The sequence below is a fragment of the Pseudophryne corroboree genome, chromosome 9 (genome assembly GCF_028390025.1).
Source record: "Pseudophryne corroboree isolate aPseCor3 chromosome 9, aPseCor3.hap2, whole genome shotgun sequence".
NCBI lineage: Eukaryota > Metazoa > Chordata > Amphibia > Anura > Myobatrachidae > Pseudophryne > Pseudophryne corroboree.
In genome coordinates, this window is record NC_086452.1 from 218,153,064 (window position 1) to 218,176,600 (window position 23,537).

Here is a 23,537-nt window from a genome sequence, read left to right on the forward strand (position 1 = left end):
ACTGCCGCGTTCCACAGCAGAGATGGACGGTGCCAGGATCCCTCCACTGCACCACAGCTACACTGTGTGCTCGGCTGCCGGGACCGGAGATCGGTCGCCAGCTCCGGTCTCTGAAGCTTATACACTACCAGGGATGGACTAGGGCTACTATTTGGCCCTGGCATTTGTGAACACACAGGGGGCGCACGGACATGGCACACAAGGGTGTGCAGTGAGTCAATGGGGCTTGGACTCGCGGCACGCTCCCATTTTTCTTGAAACACACACTTTGGACCGGGACGCATGGACATGGCGCACAGGGGTGTACTGCAAGTTACGGGGCATGTATTTGTGGCACGCCCCCATTTTCCTAGAGACACACTCTTTGGGTGGGGGAGGGGGGGGGGGTGGCCAAACCAGAGAGCCTGAAGCTGCAATGCACGCAGCCTTCCTGGCTCTCTGTGAGACCGGATCGGCCCACCAGACCATCGCCCCTTCTGGCATATGTCAGAAGTACCAGATGGGCAGTCCGACCCTGCACACCACAATATTGGTCGCCTGGTTGGTGGTCGGGTCTCCTAGTTTTTAAGCATGTTTAAAGACACGACAGGTGACCAGGATCGGGTATGCGGGTCAGAAAGCGGAGGGTACACACTTGTCCAATGGCAGGTAAATCGGTCGGCTGGTCGGTCGTCGGGTTTCTGGAGGATTATTACATCATTGGAAAGCAGTGGCGCACCCAGGGGGGGTTTCCGAGCACCCAGAAACCCCCCTCCACCAAAAATAATAATAATAATAATTTTTTTTTTTTTTTTTGCTGCATGAGTATTATTAATGGCTGTCTAGCGTCCTCTGCAGCCTGCTGTCTTCCTGGTGGCACTTGTAAGTGCTTAATAAAAGTTTAATTTATTTTAATTATAGTACATACAGTATTTATCCATGTGCATGCATATATATATACACATGTATATACATACATATAAACACACACACACATGATATATATACATGTGTATATATACGTGTACTGTATGTATGTGTGTGTATATATGTATATGTTTAATATGCTATGTATATGTATGTGTGTATATATATGTATATGTGTATATATATATATATATATATGTATATACGGGTGTAGTATGGTATGTCGGCGGCCCGGGCTCCCAGCGACCAGCATACCGGTGCCGGGAGCCCGACCGCTGGCATACCGACAGCGTGGCGAGCGCAAATGAGCCTCTTGCAGGCTCGGTGGCGCGCTATGCACGCCACTCTATTTATTCTCCCTCCAGGGGGGTCGTGGACCCCCACGAGGGAGAAAATCTGTCGGTATGCCGGCTGTCGGGACTCCAGCGCCGGTATACTGTGCGCCAGGATCTCGATAGTAGGTATACTGAAGACCACCCGTATATACAGTATATATATGTGTAGATGTGTGTATATATGTATGTATATGTATATATATATATATATATGTGTATGTATATATATATATACATATATACACACACACACTCTAGTTTTACGGACACAGCATATACTGGGTCACCTCAGTACCCACCCCCGTGATTGGCTCCACCCAGTTCTGGAAACCCCCCCATGCAAATCCTGCGTTTGCCACTGGAAAGGGTATGATTGGGTAATCCTGGTGCTACTCTCTGCAAGATATTGAGTTCTCATATTTAGCAGCAGAAAGAACGTATTTTGCACAAACGGGGTAAAAGTGTTTTTGTTTTTCAGATGTTACATATCACATCATGTCTATGGTTTTTATAATTCCCGTCTTAGGTAAAATAATAAAAGTTATATTTTATAAAGCCACTGCTTAATTCAGTGCCCCGTTAGAGAATACATTTTTGGTCTTAAGGCATTTCCGGTGGACCAGGCACCACATTAATATAATACAATATAAGGAGGAGAAATGACAAATAATGTAAGGGGCATATCAGGAATGAACGTATAGTGCTATAGATTGTCTGAGGCACTATCTTCAACCTTTTTTAACTCGCGGCACACCAAACAATATTTTAAAATTGGCAAGGCACACCATCAGTTTCCCATGGAAAAAAAACACACAAAGTGGCCATCACAGTAAAAAAAAAAAAAAAAATCCACACATACATTGGTCTACACAGAAAAAACAATCACATTGCTTCCCACATAAATCATATTGCTCCCTACATAAATCCTAATACTCTAAACAAAAATCATCACAATGCTCCCCACATAAATCATATTGCTCCCTACATGAATTAGTCACATTGTTCCCCCCATAAATCCTTTTCATCCCCACAGGAGAAATAAAATAACAAATACTAGCCCCTCCCTGTCTCTTAGTGGCGAGAGTTGTTCATAGTGGAGTGCTGCGAATACTGAGCAGTGGGTGGTCGGGCAGGTGTGGATGTGGATGGGCAGGGAAAGTTGTGTATGCGAGCATGGAACTGGAAGATGTGTATGCAGGTTGGTGAGCTGGCTGGGTGGGGAGATGAAGCGGCCGTGACTTAAGATTTCACACCACCACGTCTTCAAGGCACCGGTCACACCCGGGTCATGACTATTTCTCTAAGAAGAGCCTGGGCCACAGTTCGCTCTGAAGGTGCAGGCAGTGACTCTGACTCCGCGGCACACCTTGTAACTGGTCGCGGCACACTAGTGTGCCACGGCACACTGGTTGAAAAAGCCTGCACTAGGGCCCCAAATTGATATCTTGCTTAGGGCCCCATGAGGTCTAAATCTGCCTCTGCAGTGCTCAAAGCACCTCCTGTAGACTGAGTGTGAAGTCACGCAGCGTTTCTCCTGGCTGCTACTTTGTTGTGTAAGTTGCAAGGGAATTGGTATAAAATTGCAGATGAAGCATAACGATGCATAGTGCAGGTCACTCTAGTAGGACCTGTCTTTTGTCGATTACACAGACTGCATACTTTTTACTCAGCTTTGCTACTTTTTCCTGAAACTCTTTCCGTCTTGTGCAACTCTTTCATCAATTTTGCATCTCAGTTTGCAAATAGTGTTCTAGAGAGAAGCTGTATCAAATCTTGGAGGGAGATAAAGTGGAGAATTTACCAACAAACCAGCTTCTGTCATTTTACAGGATTTGCTAGAAATATAGCAGAAACTGGTTGGTATGAGCAACTTCCCCACTTTATCTCTCTCCCAGGTTTTATAAATCTCCCCCTTAGGGCTGGTTTATTTTGTTGCAAAGACATTGATGTAATGTTGTACAGTTTATAAATCATAATGATGTATAGCAGGCAGAGGCGGATTTAGACCCTCAGTCAGTCAGTGTGTGCCAAGCCCCCCCTCCCCACCCCCGGTGAGTCAGTATGTGCCAAATCCCCCACGGCCCACCTCCAGTCAGTCAATGTATACCAAATCTCCCTCACCCCCAGTCAGTCAGTGAATGCCAAATCACCCCCCCCCCCCCCCCCCCCCCCTCAGTCAGTCAAGTGTGTGGCCATGATGTTGCTGGTCCTAACTGCTTGACACATCATGGGTCCTTTAGTCTGGTAGGATTTAGACTTAATCGTGCTCCTCGCAGTAAGCCACCACTAGGGTCCGGTAGTTGGCCACACTGCGCATGATTGGCTCCGTAGTGCAGACCAAACTACATGCAGCTGCAGGGCTGCTTAAACAAATGTTGTAATGACTCTATTTTATGCTCTGTAGGCCTCCAAAATAAAGGTGAAATCCATGTCCCCATGTAGTAGGCGGCCATATTGTGGTGGACCTGCTAATACTATTCTCTATAGAGAAAAACAGTGGTTCATGCAATCAACTTAACACCTTAAACTAGGTACACACTATACAATTATCTGCCAGATAATCTGCCAGATCTGGCTAGTTGTAATGAAAATCTGGTAATGGATGAGAGCAAATGACAATCGACCATTTGCTCCCAAACACTGGAAAACAAACAAAACCTGTTGTTCAGACAAATTGGTTAAACGCAAATGTATCTATCTTGTCCATTTTGCATTGTACCTAGCTTTATACTAGTAGTCCAATGTGCTGGAGGCTGAGACGGCACCTGTTAGCTGCAATCACTGACAGCCTGCCAGGAGTATTCAGACAGCCCAGCACTTGCACATGAGCGCGGCAGGGACGTGCAGTCAGGGGAGGCAGGGGAGGCAGTGCCTCCCCTGTCATTGATTAAAATAATACAAAGAAGATACTTATGACACATATTCTGTGTCATAAGTATCTCCTTTATATTAATGTAATCATTATCCCTGTCTAAATGGGGTTGGGAGGCACCGATCGTGGTCCCTCCCGGTCAGAAAGGGAAAGGTATGGGGAGCGGGGGGCGGGAGCGGGCGGGGCCTAGCAATGGGCATTAAAAGCCCATTGAAATAACATAGGAAAGCGGCACCATTAGTGGTGCCGCTTTCACACAGGGACGTGCTTTCAACCTATGAAAGCACGTCCCCTGTCAGTCAGGCCACAGTGATTGGCCAGCGGATCCGTCACTGGATCCGCTGTCAATCACTGTTGTGGGCGCGGCGGAGGTACGGGTGTCGGTGGAGGTGCTGGCGGCGGAGGTGCGGGCGTCGGAGGTGCGGGCGGCGGCGGTGTAGGCGGCGGAGGGCGGGTGACGGCGGAGGTGTGGGCGGCGGCGATGCAGAGTTTGGCAGCGGAGCGGTAACCCATTTCAAAAATGGCGCCTCAGCGTCATTTTTTAAATTGAAGATGGCCGCCGCGAGCCAATCACGGCTCGCCGCGTCATCGCTCCGCCCCCTCTGGCTGACTTATATAAGTCAGCGCGAGGGAGCGGCTGTCAGTCCGACGGCGGAGGAGGAGCGGAGAAGAGCTCCTGAAGGCTGAAGACGCCGGAAGTCCTGGATGGGCGGCGGCTATGCAAAAGAGCTTAGCAGCCGCCGCCCACCAGGTGATGACGCTGGAAGTCCTGGGGAAGGCGGCGGCCATGCAAAAGAGCTTAATGGCCGCCACCTCCCAGGTAAAGACGCCAGAGGAAGACGCTGGAAGCCCTGGGGAGGTGGCGCCCCCCAGGTGAAGACGCCAAAAGCCCTGGGGAGGCGGCGGCCATGTAAAAGAGCTTAAAGGCCGCCGCCCCCAGGTGAAGACCCTGTCAAATTAACTATTTTTTTTTAAAGAGACTGGTGTTTTTATTTTAATATTTTCTTTACAGGTGGAGAACAGGTGCCAGCAGGCCATTTATGTCCGGGCATGCTGGCACTTGTGGTTCTCCATGTGCCAGCATGCTGGGGCAGGCTTGCTGGGACCTGTTGGCCACCTGTAAAGAACAATATTACTGTTCTTTACAGGTGGACCACAGGTGCCAGCGGGCCATTTATGTCCGGGCATGCTGGCACTTGTGGTTCTCCAAGTGCCGGCATGCTGGGGCAGGCTTGCTGGGACCTGTAGGGCACCTGTCAAGAACAATATTAACAATGAACCCCGCACCCACCGCCACCAGGGGTGCGGGGCATAGCACTGGGCTATCAGCCCAGTGCTAGTTGTTGCTCGGGAGAGGGACCCCATTTTCATTTTTTGGGGTCCCCACTTCCGAGGAATTCCAGCCCTGGGCTGACTGGTTTGGGGGGGGGCAGATTAATGTTATGGCAGGGGGACCCCATACCGAGTGTCTCCCCTGCTATGGCATAAGACCCCCCTGGCTGGTTCTGCCCGTTGCTGGTTTCACGAATGTGGGGGGGGGCTACATTTTCCCCCCCCACTCTATGGGGGGTGGGGGGGTTGGCTGCTTGTGCCTCCCCAGCCATCGACCTCACCGCACGCCACTGGAGCGCGGCAACTGATGGCAGGTGTCACTCATATTGGGCCTATTTGTTGTCTGTTTATCCTGGATTGTGTACTTTTAATCAGCCTTGCTAGTTTTTCCAGGTTTTGCTTCTTATTTGACTTATAGCGTATATCCATGGTCCTGTGTGTAATTGCGGGCACCAGTGCAGCTGTTATTTTGCGCCCAGCCTAGGCCTCCATGTGCCCGGTATGAAATAAGTAATTATAGCTAATGTCCTTAAAAGCTGAGTTATATTATCTAATTAGAGTAACAATGTTTAACTCTCAGTTAACCCCCTGAAAAGTATAGCCTTCTTTGTCCAATTTTATTACCATTAAAGTGTCATTTTTTTGTCTGCCTCATTTTCTTTTTTAAATATCTTTATGTAATAAGAGTCAGATACTACAATAATTTGATTGTAAATTGAAAATCTTTGAATAAACTCATGCTCAGATTTTATGTAGATTAGAATAATAATGCGTTAATCATATTCTCTGCAGGCTCTCTCCTTCCCTCCCCTTAATCCACTCCATGCATCTTCAATCATCTACACCAGGTTTTATACATCACCCAGACCTCTTGTACCAACATCCTTGCTGTGCTATCAATGAGAGCAGACGGTGTCTGTGCTGCTGCGTACATGCTGTGGACCTGATGCTCTGTACATATGTACGAGGGATGGCTACCAGTGTGTGAATGGAGTGATGTGAAAAGAACTATATAACAGTGCTGGATGATGGAACAGTCACGGATCCTGTGGACGCGCTGTCTCTATTTATCTATCCTGATGTTCCTTCAAAGCAGATGTGAGTTCCATTGATTTTATTATTGAAATTTAAATGAAAACAATTTAAACCCTAATTGCTGACAGTATATTATGAATTCGGGACAGCAGTGTAGCACTGTGTTATTCAAACAGATGCATCTGTCCAGATATGTGTAATCCACTATGTTTGTTAATAATTATCTATATTTATTATAAACTAGAAAAAAAAGTACAATACAGATAATTGTAGGATATGTATATGCAATCATAGATAATGTTTTGGGAACGACACCTCTCAGAAAAATATGAATACTGCATGCAGACATTTATATCAGCAAAGTATGGTATTTGCAGAATATTCAGTAGACATTACTATGAAAATATGAGGTTCAAGCTAAAGGAACTTGCAAATTGTATTCTGCAGTTTTACAACTTTGTAGGAGGCATGCAATACCATTTCCACTCTGCAAATTCTGCAGGCTATCCATTTAATATTGGAATTAATTCACTAATCTCTACAGCGTGTGTAGTACATGTATCCTTGTATTCATAGGACATTCATTGTATTCTACACAATTTATATCAGCTTGATTATTTTTTAGAAGTTTTCTGACACATCGATGTTTTGGGATTAGACTGGTGGTCAAATATCTAGAACGGTTTTATTGTATTTTCCACTGAAAAATCAGCCTGATGTGGCTTATGGGAAGAGGGTTTTCCTGTGTTCTAGTTACGGTTCTGGGGCTCTTATTCAGGTGTAGTGTGATTTGTATATAGACAAGTACGATGTAAAGAGTATAGGTTCAAATATTGTCACACCTATGCTCTTCCACTGTCCACCAATTTTCATTAAAAACAACAAAATTCATAAACAATTTGTATCCTTAACCTGGATACATTTCTTGCTGTTTGACAATAAGAAAAGACATTCGAGCTACAGTCACTGGTCCACAACAATAACTGTGCCCCATGTCATCCAATTGTTCACTTAATGAACAATGAGATCTGTCCCATTCAGCCATCCAGGTGTGTGGATAAATATGAAGCAGCAATATGGTCGAATAGGACATAATGTATCTAGAAAAAGATACACTCTATATCAATATGACTAAAGTTATAAAACTGCATTCCAACCTAATGGTCTTCCTGCTCCCGAGCCTCCTCTACGGTGCCACAAAGTCCTGGTTTTCAGTCGTGGGACAGGAATGAATAGGTCAGTAATATGTAAAATTCAGTGGCAGTATCCAATTAGCTACGGTAATTTAACACGGCTAATTGGTTAGCCGGGGGCTATTCAATTAGCCCCGATAAATCAGAGCTTATCCATGATGCTGGAAATTATTGGGGATTATGCATTGTGTGACTGAGGTGATAAATGCCTCCTAGACCCGCGATAAATTCAGTGAAAATACATGCAGCCGCGGATTTTCGCAGGATCTGTGTATTTTTGTGTAAAAAATGGGTGTATTTTGCAGGACCTAATTGGATAGGTGGATAAAAAAAAATGCAACAGAACCCCATTTTTCACACCCGCTACACTATCACATGTATTTGGATAGCCCCCAATGTGTCTTAAATCATAATGAAAAGTCCACTTTAGGGGCATGTTTATCACAATCTACATTTTTCATGCAGATTTGATAAATATTTTTCTCTGACGTCCTAGTGGATGCTGGGTACTCCGTAAGGACCATGGGGAATAGACGGGCTCCGCAGGAGACTGGGCACTTCTTTAAAGAAAAGATTAGGTACTACATCTGGTGTGCACTGGCTCCTCCCTCTATGCCCCTCCTCCAGACCTCAGTTAGAATCTGTGCCCGGCCTGAGCTGGATGCACTTAGTGGGCTCTCCTGAGTTCACTATAAAGAAAAGTATTTGTTAGGTTTTTTATTTTCAGTGAGATCTGCTGGCAACAGACTCACTGCTACGTGGGACTTAGGGGAGAGAAGCAAACCTACCTGCTTGCAGCTAGCTTGTGCTTCTAGGCTACTGGACACCATTAGCTCCAGAGGGATCGAACACAGGGCCCGACCTCGATCGTCCGTTCCCAGAGCCGCGCTTCCGTCCCCCTTGCAGAGCCAGAAGACGGAGAAAATCGGCGGCTGAAGACTCCGGTCTTCAATAAGGTAGCGCACAGCACTGCAGTTGTGCGCCATTGCTCCCACAGCACACCACACGCTCCGGTCACTGGTGGGTGCAGGGCGCTGGGGGGGGGGGGGGGGGGGGGGGGGGGGGGGGGGGGCACCCTGGGCTGCAATTTGTATACCTTTTGGCACAAAAAAGCACATAATACAGTATATAACACTGTATATGTGCAGAAACCCCCGCCATTAACGTTATAAAAAGCGGGAGAAGCCCGCCGCTGAAGGGGCGGGGCTATCTTCCTCAGCACAGCCAGCGCCATTTTCTCTTCACAGCTCCGCTTGAAGGACACTCCCCAGGCTCTCCCCTGCAGTATACACTACAGAAAGGGTAAAAAAGAGAGGGGGGCACATAAATTTAGGCGCAAATTGTGATATAAGCAGCTATAGGGGGAAAATTCACTTTGTGTATAGTGTATATCCCTCTGTTATATAGCGCTCTGGTGTGTGCTGGCATACTCTCTCTCTGTCTCCCCAAAGGACTTTGTGGGGTCCTGTCCTCAGTCAGAGCATTCCCTGTGTGTGTGCGGTGTGTCGGTACGGCTGTGTCGACATGTTTGATGAGGACGCTTACGTGGAGGCGGAGCAGGTGCCGATAAGTGTGATGTCGCCCCCTGCGGGGCCGACACCTGAGTGGATGGATATGTGGAAGGTATTAACCGACAGTGTCAACTCCTTGCATAAAAGGTTCGATGACGCAGCTTTGGGACAGCCGGCGTCTCAGCCCGTGCCTGCCCAGGCATCTCAGAGGCCGTCAGGGGCTCAAAAACGCCCGCTACCTCAGATGGCAGACACAGATGTCGACACGGAGTCTGACTACAGTGTCGACGAGGATGAGACAAATGTACAATCCACTAGGGCCATCCGATGCATGATTACGGCAATGAAAAATGTGTTGCACATTTCTGACATTAACCCGGTTACCACAAAAAAGGGTATTATGTTTGGGGAGAAAAAGCAGCCAGTGACTTTTCCCCCATCTGATGTGTTAAATGAATTGTGTGAAGAAGCGTGGGGTTCCCCAGATAAGAAACTAGTAATTTCTAAGCGGTTACTAATGGCGTACCCTTTCCCGCCAACGGATAGGTTACGCTGGGAGACATCCCCTAAGGTGGACAAGGCGCTCACACGCTTATCAAAAAAGGTGGCACTGCCTTCTTAGGATACGGCCGCCTTAAAGGAGCCTGCAGATAGAAAGCAGGAGGCTATCCTGAAGTCTGTGTATACACACTCAGGTACTATACTGAGACCTGCTATTGCTTCAGCATGGATGTGTAGTGCTGGAGCAGCGTGGTCTGATTCCCTGTCTGACAGGGACGTGCAGTCAGGGGAGGCAGGGGAGGCAGTGCCTCCCCTGTCATTAATGAGTAAAATAATACAAAGAAGATACTTATGACACATAAGTATCTTCTTTATTATTTTACCTATGTGAAAATCAGTTTGGGAGGCACCGATCGTGGTGCCTCCCATAGTGATTAGGAAAGGTATGGGGAGCGGGGGGTGGGCGCGGGCGGGGCCTAGCAATGGGCAGGAAAAGCCCATTGAAATAACATGGGAAAGCGGCACCATTAGTGGTGCCGCTTTCCTACAGGGACGTGCTTTCAACCTATGAAAGCACTTCCCTGTGAGTGAAGGCACAGTGATTGGCCAGCGGATCCGTCACTGGATTCGCTGTCAATCACTGTGTGGGCGTCGGTACCAGCGGAGGTGCGGGCGGCGGAGATGCGGGATGCGGCGGGCCGGGCGGCGGAGGTGCTGGCGGCAAAGAGGCGAGCGGCGGTAGCGGCGGCGGGACGCGGCATTCAGACCCCTTGTGCAGAGTTTGGCAGCGGAAGCAGTACCCATTTCAAAAATGGCGCCTCAGCGTCATTTTTGAAATTCAAGATGGCCACCGCGAGCCAATCATGGCTCGCCGCGTCATCGCCCCGCCCCCTCCCACTGACTTATATAAGTCAGCGCGAGGCAGCGGCTGTCAGTCCGACGGCGGAGGAGGAGCGGAGAAGAGCTCCTGAAGACGCCGTGGAAGTCCTGGATGGGCGGCGGCTATGCAAAAGAGCTTAGCAGCCGCCGCCCACCAGGTGAAGATGCTGGAAGTCCTGGGAAGGCGGCGGCCATGCAAAAGAGCTTAAAGGCCGCCGCCTCCCAGGTGAAGACGTCGTGGAAGTCCTGGATGTGCGGCGGCTATGCAAAAGAGCTTAGCAGCCGCCGCACACCAGGTGAAGACGCCGGAGGAAGACCCCAGAAGCCCTGGGGAGGTGGCGCCCCCCCAGGTGAAGACGCCGGAAGCCCTGGGAAGGCGGCGGCCATGCAAAAGAGCTTAAAGGCCGCCGCCCCCAGGTGAAGACCCAGTTTAATAAAGGATTTTTTAAAGAATGTGTCTTGTTTTTTTCCCAATATTTTCTTTACAGGTGGACTACAGGTGCCAGCGGGCCCTTTATGTCCGGGCATGCTGACACTTGTGGTTCTCCAAGTGCCAGCATGCTGGGGCAGGCTTGCTGGGACCTGTAGGCCACCTGTAAAGAACAATATTACTATTCTTTGCAGGTGGACTACAGGTGCCAGCGGGCCCTTTATGTCCGGGCATGCTGGCACTTGTGGTTCTCCAAGTGCCAGCATGCTGGGGCAGGCTTGCTGGGATCTGTAGGCCACCTGTAAAGAACAGTATTAGCATACAATGAACCCCGCACCCACCGCCACCAGGGGTGCGGGGCATAGCACTGGGCTATCAGCCCAGTGCTGGTTGTTGCTCGGGAGGGGGGACCCCATTTAGATTTTTTGGGGGCCCCACTTTCCGAGGAATTCCAGCCCTGGGCTGACTGGTTTGGGGGGTGTTTAATGGCATGGCAGGGGGACCCCACACTGAGTGTCTCCCCTGCTATGGCATTATCCCCCCTGGCTGGTGCTGCCTGGTGCTGGTTTTAGTGGTGTGGGGGGACTGCACTTTTTTTTTTCCAGGGGGGTGGGGGGGTGGGGGTGTGTTTAGCTGCAGTGCCTCCCCAGGCCGGACCTCACCGCACGTCACTGCTGTCTGATAACATTGATTCCCTTGACAGGGACACTATATTGCTAACCATAGAGTATATTAAAGACGTAGTCTTATATATGAGGGATGCACAGAGGGACATTTGCCGGCTGGCATCTAGAATTAATGCAATGTCCATTTCTGCCCGGAGAGTATTATGGACTCGGCAGTGGACAGGTGATGCTGATTCTAAAAGGCACATGGAAATTTTGCCTTATAAGGGTGAGGAATTGTTTGGGGACGGTCTTTCGGACCTCGTATCCACAGCAACAGCTGGGAAGTCAACTTTTTTACCTCAGGTTCCTTCACAGCCTAAGAAAGCACCGTATTATCAAGTACAGTCCTTTCGGCCTCAGAAAGGCAAGCGGGTTAGAGGCGCGTCCTTTCTGCCCAGAGGCAGGGGTAGAGGGAAAAAGCTGCACCATACAGCCAGTTCCCAAGAACAAAAATCCTCCCCTGCTTCCACTAAGTCCACCGCATGATGCTGGGGCTCCATATGTGGAGCCAGGTGCGGTGGGGGCCCGTCTCCGGAACTTCAGCGACCAGTGGGTTCGCTCACAGGTGGATCTCTGGGTTCTACAAATGGTATCTCAGGGATACAAGCTGGAGTTCGAGACGTCTCCCCCTCGCCGTTACCTCAAATCAGCCTTGCCAGCTACTCCCCAGGACAGGGAGGTAGTACTGGCGGCAATTCACAAGCTGTACCTCCAGCAGGTGATAATCAAAGTTCCCCACCTTCAACAGGGACGGGGTTACTATTCCACAATGTTTGTGGTACCGAAACCAGACGGTTCGGTGAGACCCATTCTAAATTTGAAATCCTTGAACACTTATATAAGGAAGTTCAAGTTCAAAATGGAATCACTCAGGGCGGTTATTGCAAGCCTGGAAGAGGGGGATTACATGGTATCACTGGACATCAAGGATGCTTACCTACATGTCCCCATTTACCCACCTCACCAGGTGTACCTTCGTTTTGTGGTACAGGAGTGCCATTACCAATTCCAGACGTTGCCGTTTGGTCTGTCCACGGCACCGAGGGTATTTACCAAAGTAATGGCCGAAATGATGATACTCCTTCGAAAGAAGGGAGTTATAATTATCCCGTACTTGGACGATTTACTTATAAAGGCGAGGTCCATGGAGCAGTTGTTGGTCGGAGTAGCACTATCTCAGGAAGTGCTACAACAGCACAGCTGGATTCTGAATATCCCAAAGTCGCAGCTGGTTCCTACGACGCGTCTGCTGTTCCTGGGTATGATTCTGGACACAGAACAGAAGAAGGTGTTTCTCCCGGAGGAGAAGGCCAAGGAGTTGTCATCTCTGGTCAGAGACCTCCTGAAACCAAAACAGGTGTCGGTGCATCACTGCACGCGAGTCCTGGGAAAGATGGTAGCTTCTTATGAGGCAATTCCATTCGGCAGGTTCCATGCAAGGATCTTTCAGTGGGATCTGTTAGACAAGTGGTCCGGATCACATCTTCAGATGCATCGGCTGATCACCCTGTCCCCGAGGGCCAGGGTGTCTCTGCTGTGGTGGCTGCAGAGTGCTCATCTTCTCGAGGGCCGCAGATTCGGCATACAGGACTGGGTCCTGGTGACCATGGATGCAAGCCTCCGAGGTTGGGGGGCAGTCACTCAGGGAAGAAACTTCCAAGGACAATGGTCGAGTCAGGAGGCTTCCCTACACATAAATATTCTGGAACTAAGGGCCATTTACAATGCCCTAAGTCAGGCAAAACCCCTGCTTCAAAACCAGCCGGTGCTGATTCAGTCAGACAACATCACGGCGGTCTCCCATGTAAACCGACAGGGCGGCACAAGAAGCAGGATGGCGATGGCAGAAGCCACAAGGATTCTCCGATGGGCGGAAAATCACGTGATAGCACTGTCAGCAGTGTTCATTGCGGGAGTGGACAACTGGGAAGCAGACTTCCTCAGCAGGCACGACCTCCACCCGGGAGAGTGGGGACTTCATCCAGAAGTCTTCCAGCTGATTGTAAATCGTTGGGAAAGGCCACAGGTGGACATGATGGCGTCCCGCCTTAACAAAAAGCTAAAAAGATATTGCGCCAGGTCAAGGGACCCTCAGGCGATAGCTGTGGACGCTCTAGTGACACCGTGGGTGTACCAGTCGGTTTATGTGTTCCCTCCTCTTCCTCTCATACCAAAGGTACTGAGGATAATAAGAAAGAGAGGAGTAAGAACTATACTCATCGTTCCGGATTGGCCAAGAAGGACTTGGTACCCGGAACTACAAGAAATGATCTCCGAGGACCCTTGGCCTCTGCCGCTCCGACAGGACCTGCTACAGCAGGGGCCCTGTCTGTTCCAAGACTTACCGCGGCTGCGTTTGACGGCATGGCGGTTGAACGCCGGATCCTGATGGAAAAGGGCATTCCGGTTGAAGTCATTCCTACGCTGATAAAAGCTAGGAAGGATGTGACAGCAAAACATTATCACCGCATATGGCGAAAATATGTTGCTTGGTGTGAGGCTATGAAGGCCCCAACAGAAGAACTTCAGCTGGATCGATTTCTGCACTTCCTACAGTCAGGAGTGACTATGGGCCTAAAATTGGGATCCATTAAAGTCCAGATTTCGTCCCTGTCTATTTTCTTTCAAAAAGAACTGGCTTCACTGCCTGAAGTTCAGACGTTTGTTAAGGGAGTGCTGCATATTCAGCCCCCTTTTGTGCCTCCAGTGGCACCTTGGGATCTCAACGTTGTGTTGGATTTCCTAAAATCACATTGGTTTGAGCCACTTCAGACCGTGGAGTTGAAATATCTCACGTGGAAAGTGGTCATGCTTTTGGCCTTGGCTTCGGCTAGGCGTGTGTCAGAATTGGCGGCTTTGTCATGTAAAAGCCCCTATCTGATCTTCCATATGGACATGGCAGAATTGAGGACTCGTCCCCAATTTCTCCCTAAGGTGGTATCAGCGTTTCATTTGAACCAACCTGTCACAACTGAGGGCCTGAGCTGACGGGAGGCAGCCTCAGTTGTAGGGGCTGAGATGTACCGGAACCTGGGAGGTTGTATCAGACCCCTGGACATGTAAGTAACATGAATAATAACTGCCCGAAGGCGTGACCACGACAACTTGGATAAAAGTCAATGATGTTTATTATGACAACTCCGCAACACAGCAGCAGTAAAAGAAAACGTAAAAGTCAGCAAAGAATAAATACAGTTCCTGGGTACTACAGGATGGCAGGAGCCACAGGGCACTGGTAGTGTGAGATAGTTCTTATGATCTTCTAGATGGAAAGTCCTTACCAGGCCCGACTGTAGCAATGGAGATAACCCAGGATGGTGCCAGCTGGTGTTCCAGGAAAAGCTGGGTTGCTGAAGATAAAACAGCTGCTGTGGATACTGGCTGGAACCAGACTGTTGTTAGCACGGAGTGGATACTGGCTGGAACCAGTTAAATAATAAATGAACTTGGGAGCGATGAAATATGAACTGAAATGTAGAACTTGAGAGCGGAGAAATAATAATACCGGTGGAGAGTGGTAAAGTGTAGAAAGGACACCGGCCCTTTAAGGGAAGCTGTACTCTGCTGGAAGCTGAGCTGGAAGCAGGTAATGTTGTAGCTGGAAACAGATGAATCCACAATGGATTGGAGAGTCAGGCTACACCGCAGGTGGAATGCTGGTGCGGGTCTCTATGGTGGAAGTCTTGAGACAGGAGCTGGAACCTGGAAGACAATCACAGGAGAGAGACAAACAGGAACTAGGTTTGACAACCAAAGCACTGACGCCTTCCTTGCTCAGGCACAGTGTATTTATACCTGCAGCAAGGAAGGGATTGGCTAGGCAATTATGCAGATTATCAATACTGAGAACAGACTGGTGGAAATGATCAGCTGACAGAATCCAAGATGGCTGCGCCCATGCAGACACTTGGAGGGAAGTTTGGTTTGTAATCCATGTGGTAATGAAAACAGTAATGGCGGCGCCGGCCACCGGAGACAGGAGGCGCCAGGCTGACAGATGCACATCCAACCACGCGGACACAGCGGAGGCCGCGGCTGACGTAATCGCCACTCAGACACTCTGCATGCAGAAGTTCAGGGACGGCGGCGGAGGCCGCGGGAGACGCCATGCCAGGTGTAATATGGCGTTTACTGTGACAGTGTCCCAGAGTGACAGGAGAGGATACAGGAATGTACACATCAGGATAACAGATGGGATCCGGTCCTGGAGTGCTGAGCCAGCCTTAGGAGGCATCTGATGGGTAAGAAATGGCGTCCAGATACCCGGATCGTGACAGCACCCCCCCCTTTAGGAGTGGCCCCAGGACACTTCTTTGGCTTTTGAGGAAACTTGGAATGGAATCTCCGGACCAAGGCAGGAGCATGGACATCAGAAGCATTGGTCCATGAACGTTCCTCAGGACCATAACCCTTCCAGTCAATAAGATATTGTAGTTGACCGTAACGGTGACGTGAGTCCAGGATCTTGGCCACTTCATACTCAACGCCTCGTTGAGTTTGGACTTTCGGAGTTGGAGGAAGTGAGGAATGAAACCGATTCAAGATCAGCGGTTTCAACAGGGAAACATGGAATGTCCTGGGTATTTTTAAGAAGGGAGGCAACTGGAGTCTGTAAGCAACAGGATTGATGACTTGTTCAATCTTGAAAGGACCGATATAGCGAGGTGCAAACTTCATACTGGGAACTCTTAACCTCAAATTCTTCGTGGATAACCATACCCGATCACCCACCTTGAGAGCAGGAACTGCTCGACGCTTCTTATCCGCAAACTTCTTGTACCTGAACGATGCCTTGAGCAGAGCTGATCGTACGCTCTTCCAGATATTGGCAAACTGATGCAAGGTGATATCCACTGCGGGGACAGAAGTTGCTGGAAGCGGTTGGAACTCAGGGACTTTAGGGTGGAATCCAAAGTTAGTGAAGAATGGTGTTGAAGCAGATGAAGAATGATACTGGTTGTTATGACAGAACTCGGCCCAGGGAAGTAATTGAACCCAGTCATCTTGAGAGGAGGACACATAGATGCGGAGGAAGGCCTCCAAGTCCTGATTCACCCTCTCGGTTTGACCATTGGTCTGAGGATGGTAAGCCGTGGAAAACTTTAGCTTGACTTGGAGGACTTGACATAAACTTCGCCAGAATTTGGCTGTGAATTGAACTCCTCGATCTGAGATAATTTCTTCAGGAAGACCGTGGAGTCGGAAGATCTCTTGTATGAATACTTGAGCCAACTTGGAAGCTGACGGAAGACCGGTGAGAGGAATGAAGTGTGCCATCTTGGTGAACCGGTCAACTACCACCCAGATGGTATTGAACTTGTTGCACATGGGTAAGTCTGTAATGAAATCCATCGACAAGTGGGTCCATGGTCGACGGGGAACGGATAGTGGAACCAGTTGCCCCGCAGGCGACTGGCGGGATACTTTATGTTGGGCACACTTTGGGCAAGATGCAATAAACTCCAAGACGTCCTTTTTCAGAGTTGGCCACCAATAGGACCTAGAGATAAACTCCAGGGTTTTTTGGATACCTGTATGTCCGGCAAAACGGGAAGCATGGGCCCAATGCATGAGCTTCTTCCTTAGCATCGGCTTCACAAAACTTTTCCCTGATGGGGGCGTAGAGTCCATCCCTACCGTGGAGAATGCCAACGGATTTATAATAGGATGCTTGTCTGAAGACTCTGACTCATTTTCTTGCTCCCATGAGCGGGAAAGGGCATCGGCCTTGCGATTCTGAGAGCCCGGACAGAACTGGAGTTTAAAGTCGAACCTGGAAAAGAAAAGTGCCCATCTGGCCTGACGAGGGTTGAGACATTGTGCGCCCTTCAGGTATAAAAGGTTCTTGTGGTCTGTAAGTATGGTGATTGAATGAGAAGCTCCCTCCAACAGATACCTCCACTCTTCTAGAGCGAGCTTGATGGCTAGCAACTCCTGGTCGCCAATGGCATAGTTGCGCTCAGCTGGGGAGAACTTCCGGGAGAAGAAACTGCAAGGGTGTAAATGGCCATCTTTAGCCCTCTGAGATAACACCGCTCCTACTCCAACGGAGGAGGCATCCACCTCTAAGATGAAAGGAGAGTCGATGTCAGGCTGTTTCAGAACAGGCGCAGAGATGAACCTTTGTTTTAAAAGATGAAATGCTTGCATGGCTTCTTCAGACCACTTGGACGGGTTAGCACCCTTCTTAGTGAAAGCAGTAATAGGCGCCACAATGGTGGAAAAGTCTCGTATAAACTTTCGGTAATAGTTGGCGAACCCTAAGAACCTCTGGACCCCTTTGAGGGTTAAGGGTACCGGCCAATTTTGGATTGCTTGTAGTTTCTCAGGATCCATCTCTAGTCCGGAACCGGACACAATGTACCCTAGAAACGGAATGGACTTGACTTCAAAGACGCATTTTTCTAATTTGCAATAGAGATGATTGACACGGAGACGGGACAGAACCTCTTTAACCCAAAAACGATGTTCCTCTAAATCGTTGGCAAAAATGAGGATATCGTCTAGATAGACCACGACATGACGGTATAGAATGTCTCTGAAGATCTCATTGACAAAATGCTGGAAGACAGCTGGAGCATTGCTCAATCCGAAGGGCATGACAAGGTACTCATAATGTCCGTCACGGGTGTTAAAGGCGGTCTTCCACTCGTCACCCTCACGGATCCGGATGAGATTGTATGCACCTCTCAAGTCCAGCTTTGTAAAGATGGTAGCTCCGCTAATTCTGTCAAAGAGCTCAGTAATCAGGGGTAAAGGATAACGGTTCTTGATGGTAATGTCGTTCAAACCTCTGTAGTCGATGCACGGCCGCAGACCACCATCTTTCTTTTTTACAAAAAAGAAGCCTGCGCCGGCTGGAGAAGAAGAAGGTCGAATGAACCCCTTTGCTAGGTTCTCTTTAATGTATTCCTCCATAGAATGCGTCTCAGGCAGAGACAACGGATAAGTTCGGCCTCGAGGTGGAACCTTCCCTGGAACGAGATCAATCGGGCAGTCCCATTCTCTATGAGGAGGAAGGATATCAGCAGAAGCTTTACTGAACACATCCGTGAAATCTTGATATGGAGGAGGTGGAACATCAGACGACCTGGGGGAGGAAGAACAGACAGGCAATACTTTAAACAAACATGTCTCAGCACAGGAGGAACCCCATGCCAGGATTTGCGTAGTCGTCCAATCAATTGTAGGATTGTGAAGACGGAGCCATGGAAGGCCCAGGACCACAGGATGTGTGGCTCTTGGAATCACTAAAAAAGAAATAAATTCAGAATGAAGAACTCCCACTCTCAGACGAACTGGTAGAGTCCTTAGGGAAATAACTGCATCAAAAATCTTGCTGCCATCCACGGCAGTTAAGGAGATGGGCGAAGGAAGTCTCTCGGTGGGTAGGGACCACCGTTTAACATAGGCTTCGGTAATAAAGTTCCCAGCTGCTCCGGAATCAAGGAGGGCAATGACGTTCCGATAACGTTGAGCAATTTGGAGCGACACTGGGAGATTACAATCATGAGGAGATGGAGAGGAGATCATTACTCCTAGCCGGCCCTCTCCTGGGCGAGCTAGGGTTTGGAGTTTTCCCGGACATTCGGGACAGGCATTGATGGTGTGAGACGGAGCTGCACAGTAAAGACAAAGAGACTTGGAGAGACGTCTTCGGCGCTCAGCAGGAGTTAAACGGGAACGGCCAATTTGCATGGGCTCATCTTTAGTTGGTGACAGTTGGCGAGGAGGAGGAGCAGAAGATTTTGGAGCAGATGATCTTCCACGCTCAATTGCTCTCTCTCTGAAACGTAAATCAACTTTCGTGCAGAGTGAGATTAGCTCATCTAACTTAGAAGGTAAGTCTCTGGTAGCTAACTCATCTTTAATACGCTCAGATAAGCCATGCCAGAATGCAGCATACAGGGCCTCGTCGTTCCATGCCAGTTCGGATGCCAGGATCTGGAACTGTATCAGATATTGTCCTACAGTACGTGACCCCTGGCGTAAACGGAGAATCTCGGATGAAGCTGAGGTTACCCGGCCTGGCTCGTCGAAGATGCGCCTGAATGTTGACGCGAAGGCAGTGTAGGAAGATAGCAGGGTGTCGGACCTCTCCCATAACGGTGATGCCCAATCAAGGGCTGAGCCACTGAGAAGAGAAATAATGTAGGCAATTTTTGTACGGTCACTGGGAAAATTGCCAGGTTGTAGCTCAAACTGAATCTCACACTGGTTGAGAAATCCCCTGCAGAATCTTGGAGATCCGTCAAATTTTGCTGGCGTTGGAAGATGAAGACGTGGAGCAGAAATGGGTAAGGTGGGTGGGGTTATAGCTGGAGTCACTGTGGTTGACGCACCAGACGCGCCTGATCCACGGAGAGTTGTCTGAATCCCATCCAGCCGAGTAGAGAGATCCTGGAGACAGCGGATGATGTGGCCCTGTGCAGCCTCCTGATGTTCTAGTCGGGCTGCCAGTTCTTGCATCGGCCTGGCCGCTTGATCCTGGTCTCCGGCTGGATTCATTAGGTCAGTGCTTACTGTCACAACTGAGGGCCTGAGCTGACGGGAGGCAGCCTCAGTTGTAGGGGCTGAGATGTACCGGAACCTGGGAGGTTGTATCAGACCCCTGGACATGTAAGTAACATGAATAATAACTGCCCGAAGGCGTGACCACGACAACTTGGATAAAAGTCAATGATGTTTATTATGACAACTCCGCAACACAGCAGCAGTAAAAGAAAACGTAAAAGTCAGCAAAGAATAAATACAGTTCCTGGGTACTACAGGATGGCAGGAGCCACAGGGCACTGGTAGTGTGAGATAGTTCTTATGATCTTCTAGATGGAAAGTCCTTACCAGGCCCGACTGTAGCAATGGAGATAACCCAGGATGGTGCCAGCTGGTGTTCCAGGAAAAGCTGGGTTGCTGAAGATAAAACAGCTGCTGTGGATACTGGCTGGAACCAGACTGTTGTTAGCACGGAGTGGATACTGGCTGGAACCAGTTAAATAATAAATGAACTTGGGAGCGATGAAATATGAACTGAAATGTAGAACTTGAGAGCGGAGAAATAATAATACCGGTGGAGAGTGGTAAAGTGTAGAAAGGACACCGGCCCTTTAAGGGAAGCTGTACTCTGCTGGAAGCAGGTAATGTTGTAGCTGGAAACAGATGAATCCACAATGGATTGGAGAGTCAGGCTACACCGCAGGTGGAATGCTGGTGCGGGTCTCTATGGTGGAAGTCTTGAGACAGGAGCTGGAACCTGGAAGACAATCACAGGAGAGAGACAAACAGGAACTAGGTTTGACAACCAAAGCACTGACGCCTTCCTTGCTCAGGCACAGTGTATTTATACCTGCAGCAAGGAAGGGATTGGCTAGGCAATTATGCAGATTATCAATACTGAGAACAGACTGGTGGAAATGATCAGCTGACAGAATCCAAGATGGCTGCGCCCATGCAGACACTTGGAGGGAAGTTTGGTTTGTAATCCATGTGGTAATGAAAACAGTAATGGCGGCGCCGGCCACCGGAGACAGGAGGCGCCAGGCTGACAGATGCACATCCAACCACGCGGACACAGCGGAGGCCGCGGCTGACGTAATCGCCACTCAGACACTCTGCATGCAGAAGTTCAGGGACGGCGGCGGAGGCCGCGGGAGACGCCATGCCAGGTGTAATATGGCGTTTACTGTGACAGTGTCCCAGAGTGACAGGAGAGGATACAGGAATGTACACATCAGGATAACAGATGGGATCCGGTCCTGGAGCGCTGAGCCAGCCTTAGGAGGCATCTGATGGGTAAGAAATGGCGTCCAGATACCCGGATCGTGACACAACCTATTGTGGTGCCTGCGGCTACTCGGGACTTGGAGGCTTCCAAGTTGCTGGATGTAGTCCGGGCCCTGAAAATCTATGTTTCCAGGATGGCTAGAGTCAGAAAAACTGACTCGCTGTTTATCCTGCATGCACCCAACAAGCTGGGTGCTCCTGCTTCTAAGCAGACTATTGCTCGCTGGATCTGTAGCACGATTCAACTTGCACATTCTGCGGCTGGACTGCCGCATCCTAAATCAGTCAAAGCCCATTCCACGAGGAAGGTGGGCTTTTCTTGGGCGGCTGCCCGAGGGGTCTCGGCTTTACAACTTTGCCGAGCTGCTACCTGGTCGGGATCAAACACGTTTGCAAAATTCTACAAGTTTGATACCCTGGCTGAGGAGGACCTTGAGTTTGCTCATTCAGTGCTGCAGAGTCAACCGCACTCTCCCGCCCGTTTGGGAGCTTTGGTATAATCCCCATGGTCCTTACGGAGTACCCAGCATCCACTAGGACGTCAGCGAAAATAAGATTTTACTCACCGGTAAATCTATTTCTCGTAGTCCGTAGTGGATGCTGGGAGCCCATCCCAAGTGCGGAATTCTGCAATACTTGTATATAGTTATTGCTTAACTATAGGGTTTTTTGTTCTGAGCCATCAGTTTAATGAGGCTCAGTTGTTGTTCATACTGTTAACTGGGTATAGTTATCACGAGTTGTACGGTGTGATTGGTGTGGCTGGTATGAGTCTTACCCTGGATTCCAAATCCTTTCCTGGTAATGTCAGCTCTTCCCGGGCACAGTTTCCCTAACTGAGGTCTGGAGGAGGGGCATAGAGGGAGGAGCCAGTGCACACCAGATGTAGTACCTAATCTTTTCTTTAAAGAAGTGCCCAGTCTCCTGCGGAGCCCGTCTATTCCCCATGGTCCTTACGGAGTACCCAGCATCCACTACGGACTACGAGAAATAGATTTACCGGTGAGTAAAATCTTATTTTATGCATACGTACTATTCTTCTCTTGCCAGTAGATGGGATCCGAGAAAAGCCCATGCTAGCAAAGAGCTGGAAGCAGTGTGATAGCGTAACACTATCACACTGCTTCGGGATAAGTTCCCTGATGCATACTGCAAAATAGTAACCCATTGAATAATACAGCATGTTTTTTTTCTATAGGATAACACCATCTCTAGAAATCCGGAACAGTAATAACAATATTATTATTATTATTATTATTATTATTATTAATAATAATAATAATAATAATATTTTTCTTTTTATAGCGCTTTTTCTCCAATTGGACACAATGTACTTTACAATTAGTACAACAAAAAACAGTGCAGAAACTATGACGACAATAAAGTTTTTTTTTTTTTTTAAATGGCTTTACAGAGGCCAGGGAGACAATAAAAAGGGTGAGGCAGTCATTTTGGGTCATCAGTTGCAAGGACTATTCCTCCCACCCATGAGGGATCCAGGTGAGGCAGCCATTTTAGGTCATTAGTTGCAAGGACTATTCAACCCACCCACGAGGGATCCAGGTGAGGCAGCCATTTTAGGCGTGAAATGCAAAGGAAACCTATGGGGGCTGCATTTATGAACAAATAATGGAGGGAGATATCTACTGTGATCCCTCCATAGTACAGCTTATCCTTAATATTTGTTGGTACCCCACCAAGAAACAACTGTTTTGGGTAATATGCCACACATAATTAATGATAAATAGACCCTTAAAACCATACAAATTTTACAGACAATATAGTTATATGTTTTATTTTCCAGTCTGATGAAATTTTCACAAATTTGTATGAAATTCATTTCTCTATGCAGAGCCACGTTTCCTTAATTCAGATACAAATTATTGTAATCTGGATCACAAATCACAGAGTAACTCCCAATGTAATCTGGATCACAAGTCCCAGAGTAACTCTCAATGTAATCTGGATCACAAGTCACAGAGTAACTCCCAATGTTATCTGGATCACAAGTCACGGAGTAACTCCCAATGTAACCTTGATCACTAGTGATGGAGAACCGCTGAATGTAATCTGGAGTAACTCCCAATATAATCTG

The 23,537-nt window shown here is 48.6% G+C and overlaps 1 protein-coding gene across 2 annotated transcripts in view; it reads left to right on the forward strand.

The window, feature by feature from the left end:
• Positions 1–6,344: 6,344 nt before the first annotated feature.
• The window catches only part of CRB1 (crumbs cell polarity complex component 1), a 307,060-nt gene continuing 289,867 nt past the window's right edge, over positions 6,345–23,537 (forward strand). For both annotated transcript variants that reach the window (XR_010186785.1, XM_063940122.1), the window contains exon 1: positions 6,345–6,543. Coding sequence is in view for 1 of the 2 variants with exons in the window: in XM_063940122.1 (XP_063796192.1) it covers positions 6,471–6,543 (73 nt within the window). In the remaining variant the exon portion in view is untranslated. The remainder of the gene's footprint in view (positions 6,544–23,537) is intronic.